Raw genomic sequence first — 21,947 nt, forward strand, 5'->3', positions numbered from 1 at the left:
ATCTATTTATGCTGTATTATTTAATTCCTATTGGTTCTATCTCTTACTCTACCTTCCGTGACTCTATATTCTTATACTTGAAAGCACTAGAAATTTATTTGTTAAGCTGCGCCACCAGGCCTCCTTGTTGTATAAGAACAAGCTACTTCCAGTAGGTCCTAATCTAACACAAAATTCTCTCTTAATCAATTTACAGTCATGGCTTTCTATGCATTCCTTATCTTAACTATCATTTAGTTCCCCACTCACAGGATCGAGTTTATTTCGAAACAGTGCATTGCATATTAAAGATCGGGTGGTACTCATTGAATATAAATAACAAGCATGTTTATTAAATACTAAGACTGAATATACAATACATGCAGTAGGGAAGTTGCTTCTTATATCTTTGACTTAAGCTACACTCTATATGACAAACTTCTACAGCATACTTCCACAATTATGTAACATATCTTACAAAATTACTGCAATATAATTTATAACTCCTATTTTTAGCAAACTAATTTAGAACAGAATCACTATGGTAATTTTCTGTAATTATGCAGCATAAAGCCTTAGAATTCCTTACAATTAACAATTAAACATTTTGCCCAGTCACTTCTTAGGAATTTGCTATGCTCTGATCCATACACTTAATAATTCCAACCATAAAATTACATTAATTATTTTCAGGCTATAACTATCTTATCACATAGCAGTCCATTAAGCTAGTTCCCTTACATCATATACAAAATAATATACAACAATTGACTCATGAATTCTTTTTGCCTTTAGTGCACTTCTTCTCTATTCGTCTCGGAGTCCTTAGTTTCCTTTTCCATCTTGGGTTTTGAGTTCTTTCCTTAGAGGTTTACGAAGCACCGGCATCTGGCATCTTAGAGCTTCAGGCAAAGGGGATTCAGTGTATGGAGCACATGCAGATTTGTATGATCGGCAATGCATCGGGTCCGCCTCGGCTGCTCCCTCCGTAGTTAATCGCTTCTGGTAACTGGCATTTTTGATCTGGACAATTTGCCGTTGAATCGACCTCCACCTCGTTACCTCCTTTCGACTTCTCTCTGTTCTAGCCAAAACTGTCGACCCCTGATGGTTGAAGATTCTTGCCTTAGATTCAGTCTTTACTGGAACCTTGGATTAAGGATTGAAATCCCAGTACTTTCCTGCGCAAACTCTGGATGTAGGTTTGGGAACCCCATATATTTCCTCGTGACTCTCTTGATCTAAAATTTCCGCCAACTTCTTTTTTTCTCCCCTTTTGTATGTCTTTAATCTGTTTTACTGGGCTGCAGAATTTGTTTGATTCTTGTCGCCCCTTTCTCCACTGACCTTGAAGGTCGCCTAAGATTGAACTTGTAAACAAAGGGCTCTCTTACATTTTAATCTGAGCACTAACATCAAAATAACCTTCCGATGGCAAGGCATTGCCCTTGGCTTTACCATTTTAACATTCTTTGTTTATGTGAGGAGTAAGCTAATTCCCTTTGGGCTTTATACATAGGCTTTTAGTATTCTATTTACAATAACAACCAAAAGTTATTTTTACAAGTCTTTCTAGATGTGACCTCTGTAAAAGTCGAAGCAATAAAAATATACAAATTTATGCTGCATCAAATTTTACAACCAAACATCTATGTGAAAGTGAGGGGAATGAGTTGGTAAGAGATAGATCATTTCTCAGTCTAACTGCTCTCCTCTGTATTGAGTCAAGCATTTTGAGGAAGCTTTTAGGAGCCCCACTTCAAATGTGAGAACAGTATTCGATAGCTGGGCGGATTTGTGATTTGTATAAGGCTAATAGCTGTTTTGAAGTGAAAGAGAAAGCCTAGTTTTTTTGGAAGCTGAGGATGCAATGGTGGTGATGTGTTTATGTCTGGAGAGACCTGATGTCAGGGTAATTCTGAGAAGAGAAATCTCATCTTGTCTGGAAATTTGAGTGTTATCAAAAATAACACTCAAATAATGCTGGGAAATATATAATACTGGAAAAATGGCTCTTTTTTGTGAGAAATAAAACAGAACTGAGTTTTACTGGGATTGAAGTTGATGACATTATCTGAGCCCCATTGGGGGATGACTTTGAGGTCAGAATTAAGGGAAGTTGTGGTTGATGTTCTGTGGGTTGAAGTGAATTGTGTAGGTAAGATTTATCAAATGAAATGGAGGAGTGCAATGTGCTTTCATCTGCAAAACTGTGTATAAGGTTGGAGGTCAACTAAAGAAGGTCATTGATATACAGAAGGAAAAGGATCAGTGAGAGAACTGAGCCTTGTGGAACCCCAGCATTAGTTGGATGGTGAGAGGATAGGGAGCCGTCTACCATCACACACACAGTGTGCGTCCAGACAGAAAGCTGGCAATCCATCTACAGAAGTCTTGAGACAGTCTAAATCATGGGAGCTTGTTTAGTAAGCCTTTGTGCTAGACTGCACCAAATTTCTCCATGGCATTTGTCATGGAGAAATTTGGCATGAGTTGATCACCTGTTGATCGGCATTAATGAATCCGTACTGGTGATCGCTTAATAGCTGGATACCGTCAAGGTAGAGTAGGAGTTGAGAACTGATGGTTTTCTCCATCACTTTAGATAGGACTGAGGTGAGTGAGATAGGGTGATAATTAAATGGCAGTGATTTGTTACCCTTTTCAGAAATGGGTTGAATATAGGCCAATTTCCAGGCTTTGGGAATATAAGTGGAGTGAGCATGTACAGATGGCATAGGATAGGAGTCCATTCTGGTGCACAGACCTCCATGACAATTGGAGGAATGCAATCAGGGCCAGGAGACTTTTTTTGTGTATAATTTAGGCAACAGGTTTATGATCTCTTTCTGGAAAAAGGATACAGGGGGCATTATATGTTAGGCAGTTGGAATGACTGGGGGGCATTTGCAATTGTCAGTTATGCATGAATTGGAGGCAAAGTGTGTAGCCACGAGATTAGCTTTTTCTGTGGGTGATGTTGCAATTGAACCATCTGGGTATGATAGGGGTGGGAAAAGTTACGACAAAGTTAGTGTAGGGCAAAAGTTATGACCAATTGTTTTAACAAGAGACCAAAAGGCATGGCTGCCATTTAGACAGGCTGCAAGTTTCCTGCCTTTTGCCCATTCAAATTCTGTTTTGGAAGCATCGATAATTTTCTTGCATCTGTTTCAGGCTTCAGTATAGGCATTGAAGGAGGATGGAGTTCTTGATTTGAGCCAGTTGTGGTATGCCTGATTTTTCATTTGTACAGCCTTGGCACATTTTTCGGAGAACCAGGGTTTAGATAGGGGATGGCAATTCAGAGAAGAATGAGGAATATATGTTTTCATGGCAGTGAGGATTACTTTGTTGATATGTTTGTATTGGAAGACTGGAAACAATAGTCCAACCATGGAAATGAATCATAGTAGTCTCAGAGGCTGTCCCATTTGGCACTGTTATAATGCCAAACTTCTCTTGTGTGGGAGTGACTGTGTAAGCGTTGTTGCACGGGGGAGGTGATGAGCACTTGGTTGTGGTCAGAATTACCCAGGGGGCTCACTACATATTTGAAAAGATCATTGGTAAGGAAGAGATCTAGGGTATTTGGGGAGTGGTTTGGATTATCTGGTATTCTGGTCGGCTTGTGAACAATTGGTGTAAGGTCATTAGTGATGGTAAATGTTTCAGCATCTCTGTCTGCAGGATCTGTACAACTGGAAGAAGAAAGCCGGTTGGCATTGTTATGAACATTAAAATCGCCTAGGAGGATGATTTCACTGTTAGGAGAGTGGGACTGGAGAAAATCGACTTTTAAGGAGAGGAAATTAAAGAGCTTGGAGTGGTTGGTAGTATTGAGAGTGATAGAGACATCAGATGAATTTGATTGAGTGGGGGAGGGATATTTTCAACCTGAGAAGGTCTAAGTTGGACAATTCTAAGTCAGGTGCTCTTTTGCAGGGTTAATCAGAGTGGATATATGTGCAGAAGCCAAAAGGAGTTAAATGGTGTATAGTTTGGAAGGTGAGATTTGAGTTTCTTTTAAAAGAGTAGGTGGGGTTTGGTGGACTACAGATGGTAGTGGACTATTAAGGTTGGAGTTGAGGCCACAGATGTTGGTTTAGTGGATATGCAAGGTTCCGTGAGACATGGATTTGACTGCAAGAGTCTTGCACGTTTCCTATGCAGTACCTGCATACTGGTCTCCTTGGTGTCACTTGATTTTTGCACTAGTTTGGTTTGTTTGTAGTCTATGATTCAACTGTTGTCTCCATTTTGGTATTTTTCTTTTACTTGTCTTCAGAGCTGGTGTCTTTGTTCCCTCTGAATGTTCCAAAGGTTGAAGAAGTCAAATAGCATAGGTGTGAAATAAATGAATGGTTAGATTGTTTAAATCACAAAGAAAATAGTGACATTACATAATGTCTTTGTGAAGCAACTGCATAATATTTTTAACATCACTAGGTTTTTTTTTATTAGTTAATGAAACCCACATTACGTAAATGCCTTCAATTTTTGGCTTCATAAAGATGGGTCCTTTCTAAAGAATGTTCTTTGACTTATGGGCCACCCTCTATAATTAGATTTTTTAGTGATTGAAAAATTAAAGGAAGATTTAAACAAAATGTGTCTCTTGGCCTGTATGTCAAGATCATGCCATCTGTTTGATGGCATGATTGCGTTCGAACTGCATGGATTGAATTGTTTGCATTAAAAGTTTAAATTCAAATAGTTTATCATATGGTCAGAACCTCTGAAGTATTTCCTCTGAATTGGACAACAATTTTGAATGGAGAAGAAACCCATTCAATATCAGTATTGAAATAATGCTAAAGAACCTTTTCATACCCAGAAGAAAAACAACTATCAGAACTTAAGATGAATGGCATTCTCAAAAGTAAATACGAACAGAGTGCACTGATGTCATTTTGATTACACATTAATATTGAATAACCAGAAAATTCTTGGAAGTATCTCCACATCAAGAAGACAGTAGTATGGAAGGACCTCCATAATACTGTCTTCTTGATGTGGAGTCCTATAGAACTGAATTTCATCTGACTAATTTCTTCCCAATGCCTCATTAATTTTTTTTTTATTATAAAAAATTTAAATGCATAATTTTGGTTTTTACTGTACGTATATTAGTATAAATAAAATGTATTTAAAAATTGTTTGACATGTTTATAATTTATTGTAACACAAATGTTATAAATGAATGCTTTTATAATTATTCGTGTTTGAGTGAAATTTTATAACTTTTCTGAAATTGCCTTTGGTCAAGAGGGGCTGTGCTGGTGATACTACAATTTTTAAAAGGGGTTTGCAGATATTAAAAGTTTGGGAAACATTGCTCTCTAAGAAGGTAGGCAATAAGTAGTTGTATGAAGAGCAGGCTAGGAAAATTCAACATTAGGTAAGGACAGCAAAGGCTTGTATGAGCAGTGCTTTGCTAATTAGGTTAAAAAAAACGCAAACAAACAGAATGCTTTTGATATGTGTTCTGTAGATGAAATGATTATGGATGGATGATATTGTTTGATAGAAAAGGTAGACATGTACTACTCTAGAGCAGAGCTTCTTAAACTTTTTCCATTTTCGCGACCCCAGGTATTTGTTGTTATGTTCCTTTGAGTTGTTTTCGACTCCTGGTGATTCTATGAACATATGCTCTATTCAGATCTGTCCCTAGCCATATCTTTCAGAATTTCCAAGCACATTCCAGTTGCTCCTTTAACTCCATCCACCCATCTAATTCTTGGTCTTCCTCCTCTCCTGCTTCCATCAACTTTAGCAAGCATCATCTTCTCCAGACTGTTGTTTGCTTGCATAATATGTCCGAAGTATGACAATTTTCGCTTGATGATCATAGCTTCGAAGGAGCAATCTGGCTTTATTCTGTCTATCACTGATTTACTGGTTTGCTTTGCAGTCCATGGTATTCTTATTAAGTGTCTCCAAACCCATAATTCATATGCATCCATCCTCCTTCTTTCACTATTTCTCAGGCTCCAACTTTCACATCCATAGAGTACCACAGAGAATACCATTGCTTTCACGATTCTGATTTTTGTTGTGAGGCTAATATCTTTAAAAATCTTGCTTAAATTTGTCATTGCTTTCTTTCCGAGTAATAATCTTCTAACTTCTTCAGTACAATAACCATCTTTATCAATTCGGGATCCTAGGAGCACAAAATTGTTAACTACTTCCATTTTCTCCCCATCTACTTCAAAATCATTAAGTTCACATGTTGCCATAACTTTTGTCTTTTTGAGGTTAAGTTTAAGGCCATATTTAGCACTTTCTTCTTTAACTTTCATAATAAGTTCTTCCAAATCTTCTTTGCATTCTGCTAGCAAGGTGGTATCATCTGCATACCTCAGATTATTAATATTTCTTCCACCAATTTTAATTCCAACTGAAGACTCCTCCACTCCTGCCATTCTTAAAATGTATTCGCTGTACAAGTTAAACAGGTACGGAGAAAATATACATCCTTGTCGCTTCCTTTTACCTATAATGAAATATTCGGTTTCTCCAAGATCTGTTCAGACAGTAGCTTCTTGTTCATAATAAAGATTCCTTAGAAGAATAATGAAATGCTCTGGTGCTACCATTGTTCTTAACACATTCCACAGTTTCACATGATCTACAGAGTCAAAAGCCTTACTATAGTCAAGGAAACAAAGGTAGACATTCTTTTGATATTCCTGTGCTCTTTTTATTATCCACCTCACATTGACGATCTGATCTCTTGTTCCTCTGTCTTTTCAAAATCCTGCCTGTTCATTTGCCATTTCTCTCTTCATGAATGGTTCCAGTCTTTTCTGAATGATCTTAAGTCTTACTTAAGACCATTCAGAGTTCTGTAATTTCGCACTCTCTCTTGCATCGCCTTTCTTCAATAAAGATATATAAACTGATTTTTTCCATTCCCTAGGCCATGCAGTTGTGATCCAAATTCGGTGACATAGAGCCGTTAAAATTTTAACTGTCTCTTCTCCCAGCGCTTTGAGCAGCTCAATAGGTATACATAATAAATAACGGAAAAACTCACGTAGAAATATTATTTAATAGTATAATTTTCGCCTGTGTGTCACAGGCATCTTCAGTACAATTAAGCTCAAAATTAAACACTATCTGACAATTCCAAAAAGCGCCACCTAAGTAGCTGGTGTAAGATAACTAAAAAGGTCAATAACTTTCCTAAAAAAAAAAAAAAAAAATTAATACAATAAAAAGTTAGGAAAGATTAGCTGATTTGTAAAGTACTATCTCCCATAAAGGGGATAGACGTAAGCCGTCGGATCTGTTTAAGTTAGGAGAATGAAGTAGAGTTTCACATGCTTCTTTATAAAGGCGTTCCATGAGAAACTGACTTTTGTGAAGAACTCTTGTCTTTCTCCAATGAACTCTGTGTTTAGTGAAGATGGCATGTTCTGCAAGTCCAGACTTTTCAGGTTTAAAGTATTCAATATAAGATTGGTGTTCTTCTAGCCGAATGGAGGCAGATCTTCCCGTTTGTCCGAAATAGCATAATCCACAAGAGCATGGAATCTGGTAGACACCTGGATGATTAAGATGTGGAAGCTTGTCCTTTGGAGAAGCGAGAAAGGTGGAGATTTTTCTAAACGGTCGAAAGGCAACAAAAATATTCAGTGGTTTTAAAATTTTTGCTATACGTTCACTGATGCCTTGTATATAAGGGATAGTAATGCGCGTTATTTCCTCTGTGTTTGAAGAGGGAGACATATTAAATCTACTCAAAGTTCTTTTAATGAAGCAATTCTTATAGCCATTAGATAGAAAGGAAGAAGTTATATATCGTATTTCTTTCTGTAAAAGATCGTCTGTAGAACAAGAGGAGTGGGCCCGATGAACCAGTGTTTTAATAGTTCCTGCCTTTTGACTGGGATGGTGATGAGATTCCGCATGGATATAATGGCGTTATTTCCTCTTCAAACACAGAGGAAATAACGTGCATTACTATCCTTTATATACAAGGCATCAGTGAACGTATAGCAAAAATTTTAAAACCACTGAATATTTTTGTTGCCTTTCGACCGTTTAGAAAAATCTCCACCTTTCTCGCTTCTCCAAAGGACAAGCTTCCACATCTTAATCATCCAGGTGTCTACCAGATTCCGTGCTCTTGTGGATTATGCTATTTCGGACAAACGGGAAGATCTGCCTCCATTCGGCTAGAAGAACACCAATCTTATATTGAATACTTTAAACCTGAAAAGTCTGGACTTGCAGAACATGCCATCTTCACTAGACACAGAGTTCATTGGAGAAAGACAAGAGTTCTTCACAAAAGTCAGTTTCTCATGGAACGCCTTTATAAAGAAGCATGTGAAACTCTACTTCATTCTCCTAACTTAAACAGATCCGACGGCTTACGTCTATCCCCTTTATGGGAGATAGTACTTTACAAATCAGCTAATCTTTCCTAACTTTTTATTGTATTAATTTTTTTTTTTTTTTTTTTTTTTTTAGGAAAGTTATTGACCTTTTTAGTTATCTTACACCAGCTACTTAGGTGGCGCTTTTTGGAATTGTCAGTTAGTGTTTAATTTTGAGCTTAATTGTATTGAAGATGCCTGTGACACACAGGCAAAAATTATACTATTAAATAATATTTCTACGTGAGTTTTTCCGTTATTTATTATGTATAGTTATGTCTACTCACGGTTTACCTCTTTTAAAACTTAGCTCAATAGGTATTCCATCTCCTCCTGGTGCTTTCTTACTGGATAGCTGTTGCAGTGGCCACCTCACTTCACTCTCCAGTGGTACTGGCTCCTGCGTTTAATCCTGCTTTTCAAATTCCTCAGTAATTTTGGAGTCCTTTCTGTAAAGGGCTTCTTTGTATTCTTTCCATCTTTCTTTGATGTCTGCAACTTCTGTAAGATATCCTTCGTGTTTACTTTTCGATATTGTCACCTTGGCGCTGATCTTTTTTGAAAATATCTCTTGTTTTGGTCTTCTATTTGTTGGCATTCCTGGTTGAAGTATTTTCCTTGTCTCTTCTGGCTTGTCATTGAAACTCTGCATTCAAATGCCGTACTTCCTGCAAATTTCCTGTGGCCTTCATTTATGACCCCTTTTCGCCCGAGAAATTTTTATGTGACCTTGGGTATATAAAATAGGTATGCAAATCAAACATTTACTGATAATAAATCATAAAGAAATTTATTTTAAAACAATTCTTTGGTATACATATAATTTTACCATTTACATAAAGAATTACAATACAATAGTCTTCAATCTGAGCCGAGGTGTTTCTGGCAGCATTCGTTGGTGTTGCGTAGGACGATGGCATGCGCAGTGCACATATTGTGTGTTCAGAACCAATGCTGGAGTGAAGTAGCGCAATGCATCATGAACGAGCGCTGCCAGAAACACCTTGGATTCATTATGTTTGATTTTGAATTTGTTTTTGGTTGTTGCACGTTTAGAAACCTATTACTGTTTGCCAAATTTTTCGCAACCCCCACATTCAGTTATGTGACCACCCCATTTGGGGTCTTGACCCACAGTTTAAGAAGCTCTGCTCTAGAGGATATATAGTTTAAGTATTTAATTATAGTTCAAATTTAGGTGAGTGTAATATTGTATGTACAAACTTTGAGGAAGAAGTAGAATGTTTGAGGGGGATGGGGAGACTAGAAACTAGAAATCCAGAGAATTATGAGGAATTAAGTAAACTTAATGAGATGATAGAACTTAATTTTTTAAGGGAATGTTCTAAAGAGTTAATGGTTGCCTGGAAATGCTTATTTAACATTTCTGGCAAATGACTTCTACTAAAGAGTCAGAAGTCTCAAAAAGATAAAAGGATATTAAAATTATTCTATTGTACAATGGAGGAAAAAAGCTAGAGACTTCAAATCACAGGTCAGTCTGTCTATTTTGTAGTTATAGTTAAAGGTGTTAAGGTCGTTGGGATCAAGGATTGGGCTAAGGTAGTCAGAGAGGTAGTAAAAACAAACGATTGGGTTGATTACAGTGAGTTTCTCTATGGGAAGGAATTATTAAGAGGTCTGTGTGTTTTGTTAGTAGTAGTTCATTTACATATTACAAAAGGAAGATAGATGCACTGAACAAGAATGCTTACACAGTGGTATATCTAGGTTTTGTAAAAGCTTTTGACAGATTGTCTCATAATAAGTTTGTATTTAATGGATCAATGAGTTGGATAGGAGATCTTTTTGTTAAGTATCAGCAAGATGTGTTTGGTGGGATCAGAGAAAGGAAAGGTCACTAATGTTACTGCTGGAGTCTGTTTAGGAAATATTGTTTGACTGATGATATGTTAAGGATATTGAAATAGATTTTGGATATGGCGCAGAGTTGGGGAGAGCAGTGAGGAGCAACTGATGTTATTATTCTCCAGGAGGATTTGAATAGTCTAGTGGATACCAGATGGAAGGGGTTGACAGTTCAGTACTGCAAAGTGCAAGTGAATTTTGAAATTTAGAAGATAAGGATAGGGTGCTGTGCTGTCAGGTGTGTGTGGTGGGGAGATCTTGGATGGTTATGGTGGAGATAAGAATTCTGGGAGAGGAGGAGTAATAGTAGACAAGTGATATCAAATTTAGGAAGCCATAGTGTTAGAATTGCAGAGACAACAATGGATTATGACAATGAGAAGGACATTGACATTTCATAAAAATGGAGGTTTTAATTCCATTTTGCAAGAACAATCTTGATCAAGCCATATATGGACACTGCACAGATTTGATCATTTGTTTTTCGGGAGAGAAATATATTTTAGAGAGTAATCAAAGAAGAGTGACTAAGTTAGTATTAGATCTCTGGAATGTTGGCTATGAGGACAGATTGAGTGAATGTTATTTTAGAGTCTTGTGTTCAGAAGTTGTAGAAGAAAATTTTATGATTAAGACATTTAAGTTACTAGTTTGTACCACATTAATGCAGAAGAAATTTTCTACAATATGGAGGAAGAGAGACACATAGACAAATCAGAAAGCTATCCCTAGAAGGAAGATGTGATCATAGCGATAAAGAGTAGAAGAAAATCTTCACTTGCCTTGACTGCCCATGGCAAGTGAAGAATCATTAACTGAGAATTAAACATGGTTTGTTTATTAGTCAGAGACTTGCATTAACTTTATGGAGGCCCGAGGATTTTAATAATAAATAAATAATTTTAGTGCATGTGAGGGATAGAAGATATATATATATATATATGAGAGACTGGCTGTATTTGAATGAGGAAGGAAGTAACATCTTGAGAGAATGTTGTTCTCAGAACAAGTAAGAGTATTAGTGCAAGGGGAAACTAGAGTTGTCAGGAAGCAGGGATGACCTCTTGTGGCAGTAGATCTGAGAAGATGGTGGGAATGTATTGTTATGCAAAGTCAAATGGAGTCTGAAGGAATAATAATAGGTATAGAAATACTGATAATGAATCATGTTTCTTTATACAAATGCCAGGAGTATTAGGAATAAGAAAGCTGAATTAATAGCATTGATAGTCTCAGCAGGTCCAAAGATTAGACTGACTGATCCATGTACTTCTATTCCTGTCAGATGATATACTGACAGGAATAGAAGTAAATGGATATAGCATATTTTGTCAAGATACTTATCATTGCTTATGATAAGTATCCTTGTATCCTCTCAGAGTGGAGGGAAATTTGGAGGGAATACAGAGTTTGCAAAGCAGGAAATGTTTAGGCAGTTGAATTTATGCAAAATGAGCACTCACTATGAGAGATTTTAACTACAGCAACATGAATTAGGAACATAAAACAGTATGTAATAGTAAGGGAATGAAATTTCTGGAATTTTTGAGAGACAAATGTCTTAGTCAATATGTAGTAGTAGAAGAAACAAGATGCTCAAAAGCTTTGGATTTGGTCCTAGAATCAGAGGACCTGATTGTAACTGAAATGACATCCTTGTCTCTAGTTGAAAAGAGTGAATATGCAGTCTTGACTTGAGGAATGAATAGATGTGCAGAAGTATTGAGAATAAAGAAATTTATGTGGAATTATAAGGCAGATGATTATAATAATCTTAGAAATCAGTTTGGGACAATTCCATGAGTTGAACAATTGGAAGGGCAAGATATCACCAGTACATGGGAAGTAGTGAAGAAATATTTATTACTGGCAATGATACATTGCATACCTCAAGTGAAAAAGAAAACAAGATTTAATGTAAGTGGATGACTGTAGATGAAAAGGTTATGGAAGAAAAAGTATAAGGAGAGGGGGTGGGGGTGCAAAGCAGTTGCATGAGGAATCTAAGACTCGTGCCAGGAGAGTGACAGGCATGATAAGGAAGGCAAGAGATTAGTGCTGGGATCCAAGGAAAATCTGAGCAAATATTTTTGTTATGTGGCTAGTAGGAGGAGGATAAATGATTGTGGAAGAATGACATTTTGTTAGACAAAAATGGAAATAGAGTGACAAATGCAGAAGCCATAGTGGAGTTGTTTAATGGTAACTTAATGTGGGTATTTCATTCTAGAAAAGAAGGTTTTATTACTATAGGGATTGGAAAGATTCAAGGTTTGGAAATGCAAGAGGAGAGCATGTCAGTAAGGCAGTGGAACTGCATGGGATTTTTCCAAGTGCCCTAAGGGAATGTGCTATGGAACTGACAGCTCTATTGGCTTCACTTTTCAGTGAAAGTCGTTATGGGAAAGGTGCTCAAGGAGTGGTAGGAGGGTAAGCTAGTGTCTTTGTATAGGGGTGATTGTAAAGTGGAAGTGTCAAATTATAGATCACTTTGTATTTCTTTTGTACTTGTTGAACTTTTGTAGAAATTAGTGAGAGATCATATACAGCACTGGGAAAATGAAAGTAATGTTATCTGTGATGATCGGCATGGATTTGTTAAGGGGTGCTCTTGTTTTAGTTATGTAATTGCCTTATATGATAAATTAACAAGAGCAGTTGAAAAGGCACTATATCCTTTTCTGCTATATATGGAAAGGTGTATATAGAACCATACCATTTTTTTTTTTTTTTTTTTTTTTTTAGATTTTACAAAGGCATTCGACAGAGTGCCACATGATAACCTGATATTTAAGTAATAGCATATGGAGTTGGAAATAATCAGGCTAGTGAATTGGATTGGGATTGGCTGTCTGATAGATTTGTGTATGGGAGGGGTATCAAGGAAGCAGAAGGTTACAGAGTTTCTCAGAGCTCACTATCGAGACCCTTATTGTTTAAGTTATACATCAGTGATGTTATTGTCATTGCATTGCAGGAAGATATTCAGTTGTTTGCAGATGATGTGAAACTGGGAAGGGTTATTAGTAATAGAGCTGATGTGGTAGCACTTCAGGAGAATTTGAATAAGCTTTACAGATAAGCAAATGAATATTGATGTCAGTTTAATGCAGCTAAATGCAAGTTCCTCCCACTGATGGATCCCATCAGTGGGAGGAACTATACTAGAAGTGGATGAGGCAAGAGACCCTTGGGTGATCAATAGAAACTTTAAGTTGATGGGACATATTGCAAAGGTGGTGAATGTAACTCAGAAAATTGCTGCAATACTGAGAAAGATGCTAATCAACATAGATAGAAGAGTGGTGATTACATTGTATAAAGCCCTGATCAGACCACATATGGATTAATGTGCTCAGATTCAGTTGCTGGGATTTGAAGGGGATAAATTAACCATGGAGAGGGTGCAAAAGCAGATAAAAATGATATCAGCACTGTACTCAGCTTTGAGGAGAGACTGAAGGCATGCAGACTGTAGAACTTAGTAGATAGATGGAGAGGTGATACATTTGAGACATTTAAACTGTTAAGAGGTAGTTACAGGGTTGATATTGGAGAGTTCTTTCATATGGTAGAGTAAGGACAAAGGACCATCCATAGAGGTAATGTAATTGGTGAATAAGAGGGTGAGGAGTTTTTTTTTTCATAGAGGGTGGTTGGAATGTGGAATGCATTGCCTGATATTGGTAGTGAGAGCGTGAACAGTGAATGAGTTTAAGGAATAGTAGGATAGGCTTTGTGTTGTTTAAAATGGGACTCCAACAATGAGTTTTATGACTATGAAGGTCTTGAATGATAATTATTATTATTGCAAACATTTAAACTATGAGTATACTCGTAGTTGGTAAACCAGCCACACAAGCCAGCTACGAGTATACTCGTATGACTGTACTGACCTTGAAGAAGTGAAAATGCTTGGCTTGTGGAGCATCAAAACTGTGTATTCTCATAGATGATATATGCTCTGCACAAACCAACTATGAGTACACTCGTATGACGCTTACCGCCGGCAACAAGATTACCGTACTGACCTTGAAGAAGTGAAATTGCTCGGCGTATGGGAACAGACTATGCAGAAGTAGCGTGGCAGCAAACGTGTTAAACTAATTTTTTTTCAGTTATTTTTGATTTGTTCTTTGTTTATAGCACTCATTTTATGGGAAAGATTTAGTTCAGTCACATTTCTAATATTATTAGTGGACATATTGTTTGACAAAAATAAATAGTATATGTTGAATAAGCTTTAATCAATTTTTATATTTGTTTCAGATGGGTGAGCTTGGTGAAGCTATAGAAGAAGCTACACATAAAAGTTCTGGAATGGTATTAAAAGTCCTTTTTATTCAGAATATTGGAATTCTTTTAGGTGTCATTATTCTTTTTGTAATGGCACGATTTAGTGAAAGTATAGATTTTGAAGGGTTAAAAAATCTGGATAAGGACAATGTCTATGAGGATGCATTCAAAGCTCTATATAGTGGTATATATGATGGACAGCATATTGAACAGAGTGTATAAACTTGTAGATAACACGAGGCTTGTAAGTAGGCATTTGGTTATAATCTCTTTTAATCCTGGATTACTAACATTTCAGATTTTTGTGGCTTTCTTATATCAAAATATTTTTGTAGAAGGTTTTTTTTGCTTGGTTATAAATTAAATTTAAAATGTCAAGATATAATTATATTCTTTTTAATCCTTCATCCAAGTGTAAGAAATAAAGTTTGCATGTGAAGTTTCTTTACTAGTAGGCTGCTTCTATTCTGAGCCTGGCTCCCAGTGATGAGACCTCATTAAAGGTCAGACTGGTCTGGATAGTGGTCCTTCCTATAATGCACAGCATTATATATACCCAAAAGGATGTGCTTTTCATTATGGGATACTAAGGCAATTAATATGAAGTCGTTAGCTTCTATATACAAGTAGCCTGGTTGTGAAGAAACTTTATGCACAAACTTTATTTTGTTTACACTTGGGTAAATGATTAAACAAGAATATAATTTCTTGACATTTTTAAGCAAACATTTTTTGGTGTTCTTTCTTTCTTAAGGTGTCATATTTCATTGGAGTATATTAACACAAAGTCCTGTTGGGTTTTTAAAGTAGGTTTCTTTACTGATATATATGCCCTCCGGTTGAAAACTGCAGATGTAAAATGTGTGGTTTTTAATAATGTATTATTCATTTATAATGCATCTAGTCACAAAAATGTTCTTTTGATTTTTCATGTTTACACAGAACAATATTTCTATAGAATTCTACCATTGCTTAATGACAAAAATGCCAACTCAGCTCTTTCTTCTAATTTTTTCAATGTTTGGACACTTTCTCACATAACCTAAGCTGATATACATATTTTGTTTTTCAGTGTCTGGTTGTCTTCCAAAATAGACCCTTTTTTCAGTTTTGTAAAAGAGAATAAATAAAAGTAGGTTATTTATTGCAGAATTAAAAAATAAGAACTATTTTTTTATAGACTGCACTTTTTGAAGATGCTCCCCTCTTCCATTGCTCATATACATTCTCCTTCAAAAATTTGCTTTTTTTTGGGGGGGGGGGGTAAAAAGGTCCTTACTGCATTAATAGTAATCAGACAGCCAATTTAAAGTACTACATACTTATGGTAAAATGATATTCAAATTCATGCCTTATTTTGTATTGTACTTTTTTATATCATTTATCAAACCAATACTTAGTGCATTAAATAACTAATTAAATAGCTAGAAAGTTTATGAGAAATGTTTAAAAGGGGAAAAAAAAGCTTAGTTTTGTGGAGTTAATCATTTGTGTGGAGCTACACATTATGAAAATGTATGTAAATTGTTTTAAAAAATTTAGTAATCTAGGGTTTATTGTTTTTATACAGCTACACATTATGCAAGTTTTTGTAACATTAAAAAAACAACAACTTAGTAATCCAGTGCTAATCATTTATGTGGAGCTACATGTTAAACTCATAACTGAGGAATGTGTGAATTGACAGTCCTGAAAAAAAAAAAAAAAGATGGTACAAAAGAAAATGGTATTCATTCAACTCGACCATAGTGCAAATATTTTTTACACTTTAATTTTGAAAATATGTTTGTGTTGTATGCATGTGAGAAGTAAAAAGTAGCGAAATACATGAATTGTAGGTGGGTTTTCAATTAACTGTAAATATCATTTTTATTCAAGTGAAAATGAAAAGAAATTATCTGTTCCTATAAAAATTTGTATGTGTACATATTTCCACACATAATGTAAATGTATTCAAATTTGTACAGTTGAACAGATTGTTTATTTGTGGCCAATAAATTCTACGATGAAAGGAGATTTTAGTTTTGATTACCAGGAAATATACCATACATGTTATAATTGGAAATCCACGAGCAATGAATATTTCTTTTATTCACAGTTAGTCTGCTATTCTTGAACTAAATGAACTGATATAAGAACAGAAGTTCTCTTGAAGTCACTTACCCATTTACATAGCCATGTTTACTATGTAGAGTCATTTTCGGTTGATAGGAAAAAAATTACATCGGAAGTAAAACCATTAACTTAAAAAGTTTATTTGAAATTTATAATGCATCTTCTTCTCAAAGCCTTATATCAAAAGCACATAGTCTTATAATTCCCATATATCCAAAACATTTATAAAGCCATAAAATGAATCCTCAAATATTCAAATTATAAAATTGTTTCCCACCAACAGCAAACTAAAAATTTACTAAAACAGAAAAGAACCACAATAGCTCAGAGTGATGTGTTACTGTGCCATAATGTTGTTTAAAACAATCAGTATGCAATATACTTGTTATATTGGATGTACCATTCATTTTATGAAGTCATGTTTAATTGAATATTATTGAGATTGTAATACAGTAGAATCTGCTTATTGTGATCGCAGATAATATTATCAATCGGCTATTGTTACCAAAGTCAGTCGGTCCCAAAACACACCATTTAAAATGAATTAAAAATAATCCGTCTATTATAATCAAAGTTCCAGTTATTGTTATCAGAATCCTCGAATTTTAGCCTTTTGTGTCTCAGAATTCTGAGAAATAAGGGTTAATCAGGAGAAAATTTGTCAAAAGTCTGATTTTGACAAATTTGTCAAAATCAGACTTTTTTGTTAATTTTTCTTTAATCTTATATCTTCCAGGCAAATGCAAGTGGGTAATCTTAATCTTCTGTAAAGCTTAAATCTAGGCAAATGCAGGTGTGTGTGTGGAGTCTAATTTTGATTTTTTGAGTTTATTTTTGTGCTCTCTTTCAGTAAATGAATTTGACTTAAAGTCAAATTCACAAGTTAAAACAGCCCTTAGTATTATGGCAGAAGCAAGTAAAAAAACTCAAAGATTTATCTTTTCAAGAAAAGCAAAGAATTTTGGAGTGCTATGATAAGGTGCCTAAAATGAGTCAGCGTAGTGCAGCTGTACATTTAAAAATTTCAGAACCACTCTTGTGTAAGATCTTAAAAAACAAATCAAACATTGAAACTTCAGTTCTTACTAATGAGAACATGGATCAGAAAAGAGCCAGACCTGGTAAGGATACTCAAGTTGAATCAGCATTAAAAATTTGGTTTAGTAATGTTCGTGAAAAGAATGCTTCGATTAATGGGCATTTGATGCATCAAAAAGCAGAAGAACTTGAAAAAACAAGGGGCAAAGAAAATTTCACCGCAACTGATGGATGGTTTAACAGGTGGAAAAAGTGAGAGAATATTGTGTACAAGCATATTCATGGTGAAGAAAAAAAGTGTTGATTTTTTATTAGTTGATGTGTGGATTAAGACAAGTGGCCAAAAATTATGGCTGAATATTCTCAATGCAGACGAAACAGGACTCTATTTTCGTGTAATGCCTGAACATACTTATTTGTTTAAAAATGAAAGTACTGATGGATTTAAATCTTCAAAAGAGCGAGTGACAGTTCTTTGTTGTGCTAATATGAAAGGTGAGAAACGAGAACTCCTAGTGATTGAAAAAAGTAAAAATCATCTGTGTTTTAAAGGTGTCAAAAGTTTGCCTGTTGACTACTGTTCTAGTGCAAATGCTTGGATGACTAATGACATTTTCAACAATTTGTTAGGTAAGTGGGATCTTAAATTAAAGCAAAAAACTGCCTTGTTAGTAGGCAACTGCACTGCACGCACAAACAATTTATCGTTAAAAAACATCAAAGTAATCTTCTTGCCTTCGAACACTACATCGTTAATTCAACCATGTGACCAAGGCATCATAAGAGCTTTTAAAGCTTATTATCGCAGGGAGGTTCATGCGAGAATTATAGCTGAGCTCGATTATATAAAAGACCAATCTGATGCAAGTGCAATTCCAAAAAAGATTTCTCTTCTTGATGCATTTGATAGCAATGTCATGGAAGCAAGTCTTAGAGAAGACTATTGAAAACTACTTCCAAAAAAGGTGGATTTCTTAAGACAAACTCTAAAACTCCATCTTCCGAAGAATTTGAACATCTTACAAATGAAATTTTTGATAAAACCCCAGACGTATGTCAAAAGAAGAATTTGAAAATTGGTTGAATATTGATAACAATGGCGAAGTGGTGGCTACAGTGACAGTGTCGGAAATATGTCAAGCTGCTTCCGATGAGAACTTTAAACTAATAGAAGAAAGTGAATACAAGTAAAGAAGAACAAATTTTAGAAGCTCCTCCAACCAACGCCCAGATGCAAGAAGCTCTACGAATACTTCGTCTTCGTGTGCAACATAGAGCAACAAACTTCAAAAGGCATTATGAGTATGAGAATTTATTCATGAACTGCTATCAAAGACACGACAGACAACACTAGATAAGTTCTTAAAATAAATTAAATAATGTTCATAGCAATAAATTGAAATAAATGATGCAATTTTTTATATCCTTTGCTTGATGTTATCAGCTGATTACTGTTATCGAAAAGTGACTGTCCCGAAGTGATCACAACAAGCAGCATCTACTGTATCCCATACCAGACTTCTTATTTTCCATGACAAAGAAAACCAAAAACATAGCAGCAAGGAAATAAATTCCACCACCGAGATATCCTTACATTACATTCTCTGAAACATACCTCTGAAATCAAGAATTACACCATTATTGATTTCCAAGAAATAAAACCAAATTACATTGGTCTGATTGTCTAGCAATTAGAACCCAATGTACCATAAACACAAAAAAAGACCCTATTTACTGTCCTTCTCTTGGTAATTAAACAAAAGAAATTACTTCCGTATGCTCTCAATATCGTCTATACCACTATAGTTCAGTTGGTATAGACGAAACCCTTTGGTTGGGAAGACCCGGGTTCAGTTCCCGTCTATGACGTGAGGAATCTTTTTCTGGTCTCTTTCGACTAAAGGTGAGTCATATGGAGGTAGAGGGATTTTTCTCCTAGAAACTCGATCAGAACAAGCAAACCAGCTCCGTGAACACACACGGATTCTACAGTCAAAAATACATACTTAGAAGTCCCTCATTGGACAGCACAATCTCATCCGGTCTTAAGGGACAGATGAGGAAAATGAGGGGGGGGGGGGAATGAAATGATGTTTTAAATGAAACAGCCAGCACCTGTCATTTTGCTGGCTTATCGTGTATATAATAGATTTTAAATATTTTCAGTTCTTTTAAATTCATATTTTGTGGAATTATTTTTTCAGCTCTCTGAAGCATTTCTATATTCAGTTATTGGTACCTTATGTTTAGCACTTTTAATTATATACCTTCTCAGCTCTGATCAAGTCTTAAAGAAGTTATTTACCATTCTTACCTTCAAAAATTTCACTGAAGCTTTTGATCATAGGAGTTTACAGAGAGAGAGTGACTATGGTTCAGTTTTATTTTCAGTTTCTTCAATAATATTATGCCTTGAAATATATCTAAACAAAATCAGTGTCAGTAACTGAATGAGATGAAAGACCAAAACAAGAAGATGCTTTTATTTTCTAGTAATGCAGTGAAATATATTTCATCCAATCCCCTTTTATATGTTCATATGCCATCATTATATAAAAGTGAAAATAGCATTTATCAGAAAATTATCATCAAATTTCTGATATATATATATATATATACACACACATACATACATACACGAGAGTGGGTCTGAAAAGTTCTCAGCCTAACAATTTATAATTTCAAAATTTTTTTTTCTTCAACATAATCTCCCTTAAGACTGATACATTTATTCCAGTGATGCTCCAGTGTCATTATCCCGTCCCTCTAGTAGTTCTCAGTAAGGTTTGCAAAGTACCCCTCTACAGCTGCAATCACATTCAAAGAAAAATGCTGACCAGCAAGGAAGAGTTTTAGTTTTGGGAAGAGATAGAAGTCAGAGGGAGCCAAATCTGGGGAATAGGGTAGATTTTACAACAATTCATAGTGCAAATTTCTTAATTTTCCCATTGCCAAAACACCTTTGTGGGCAGGTGCATTGTCCTGATGAAAGATGATTTTTTTGTTCTGCAAACCGGGTCTTTTCTCGTGAAGTTTTTCATCTAGTCTGGTTAAAAGATCATAATAATATTCCTTGGTTATTGTTTTACCCTTTTCAAGATAATTAAAAAACAAAATCCCTTTAGCACCCCAAAACACTGATGCCATGACTAGGGTTACCATACGTCAGTATTTATGTGGACATGTCCGCATTTTGATAATGAAAATATCTGCCAAAAGGCTCTTTTCATTGATACAACCTCAGTGGACCAAGGAAAGAAATAGACTTACCATAGAATCTGCGAAAGGACTTGCTATAGTTAAATTTAATTACATGTAAAATGTCTGTAAAAATATGTTCAACTATTTGTATCGAAACAAAGAATTGCTAGAGAAAATTAGGTCTAGTGAAAAATATGCATGGGCTGCAAAGTAATGTATGTAGCATGATAAGTCAAATTATTTTTCATGTAGTCCTACTCTTGTTTCATAAGGCTTATGATGACACTTAAAATCTCATATTTTTGTGTGTTCTAATAAGCATACTCATCACATCCAATTAATGAAAAGCTTACAAAGGTAAAGATTTCAAACATATGTATTTATGTTTGTGTTTGGAACGAGTTGGTCAGGTGATGGGGGTGTCAGCATTTTAGAATATTGTAACCCTAGCCATGACCTTTCCTGCTGATGGAACTAACTTTGTCTTCTTTGGCACTGAACAACCAGCTCTTTGGATTCATGTGTGTAATAGTGAATCCAAGTCTCATCCATAGTAATAAATTGATGCACAAAATCAGTTTTATTCTTGTTAAATGCTCCTAGCACTGTTCAGAGATTTTCATGCTAGTGCGTTTTGAATCTGCTGTAAGCAAGCACAGCACCCATCTTGCGAAAGCTTTTTCATTTGCAAATCTTCATGCAAAATATCCTACACATTCGTTTGAAATGCCTATAGTCTCAGCAATTTCATGCACTTTCACTCACCGTTCATCCAATACCATATCGTGCACTTGATCAATGATTTCTGGTGTTGTTACACTTTTTGGACATCCTTCACATGGATCATCTTCAAGGCTGGTATACGGCCGTGTTTAAACTCAGCAGCCTATTTCTTAATTGTCGAAAACGAAGGAGAAAAATGTCCATAAACTTTTATGAACTTCGAATGAATTTCTTTTGCCGTTAAACTTTTTACAAAGAATTTTATAACTGCACGATATTCAATTTTATCCATTTCAAGGGATACAGGCAACACTTTTGCTTCAGACAGCTGTA

General features: G+C 35.5%; 1 protein-coding gene across 2 annotated transcripts in view; it reads left to right on the forward strand.

Annotated features, from left to right (window-relative positions):
- The window catches only part of LOC150097440 (metal cation symporter ZIP14-like), a 219,265-nt gene extending 202,714 nt beyond the window's left edge, over window positions 1-16,551 (forward strand). For both annotated transcript variants that reach the window (XM_090406877.1, XM_090406876.1), the window contains exon 8: window positions 14,511-16,551. In XM_090406877.1, the coding sequence (XP_090263003.1) occupies window positions 14,511-14,759 (249 nt within the window). In that variant the 3' untranslated portion in view covers window positions 14,760-16,551. The remainder of the gene's footprint in view (window positions 1-14,510) is intronic.
- The last annotated feature ends 5,396 nt before the right edge of the window (window positions 16,552-21,947 follow it).

The sequence above is a fragment of the Typopeltis vanoorti genome, chromosome 17, assembly GCF_054136105.1.
Source record: "Typopeltis vanoorti isolate ZY-2024b chromosome 17, IOZ_Tvanoo_1.0, whole genome shotgun sequence".
Taxonomy (NCBI): Eukaryota; Metazoa; Arthropoda; class Arachnida; order Uropygi; family Thelyphonidae; genus Typopeltis; species Typopeltis vanoorti.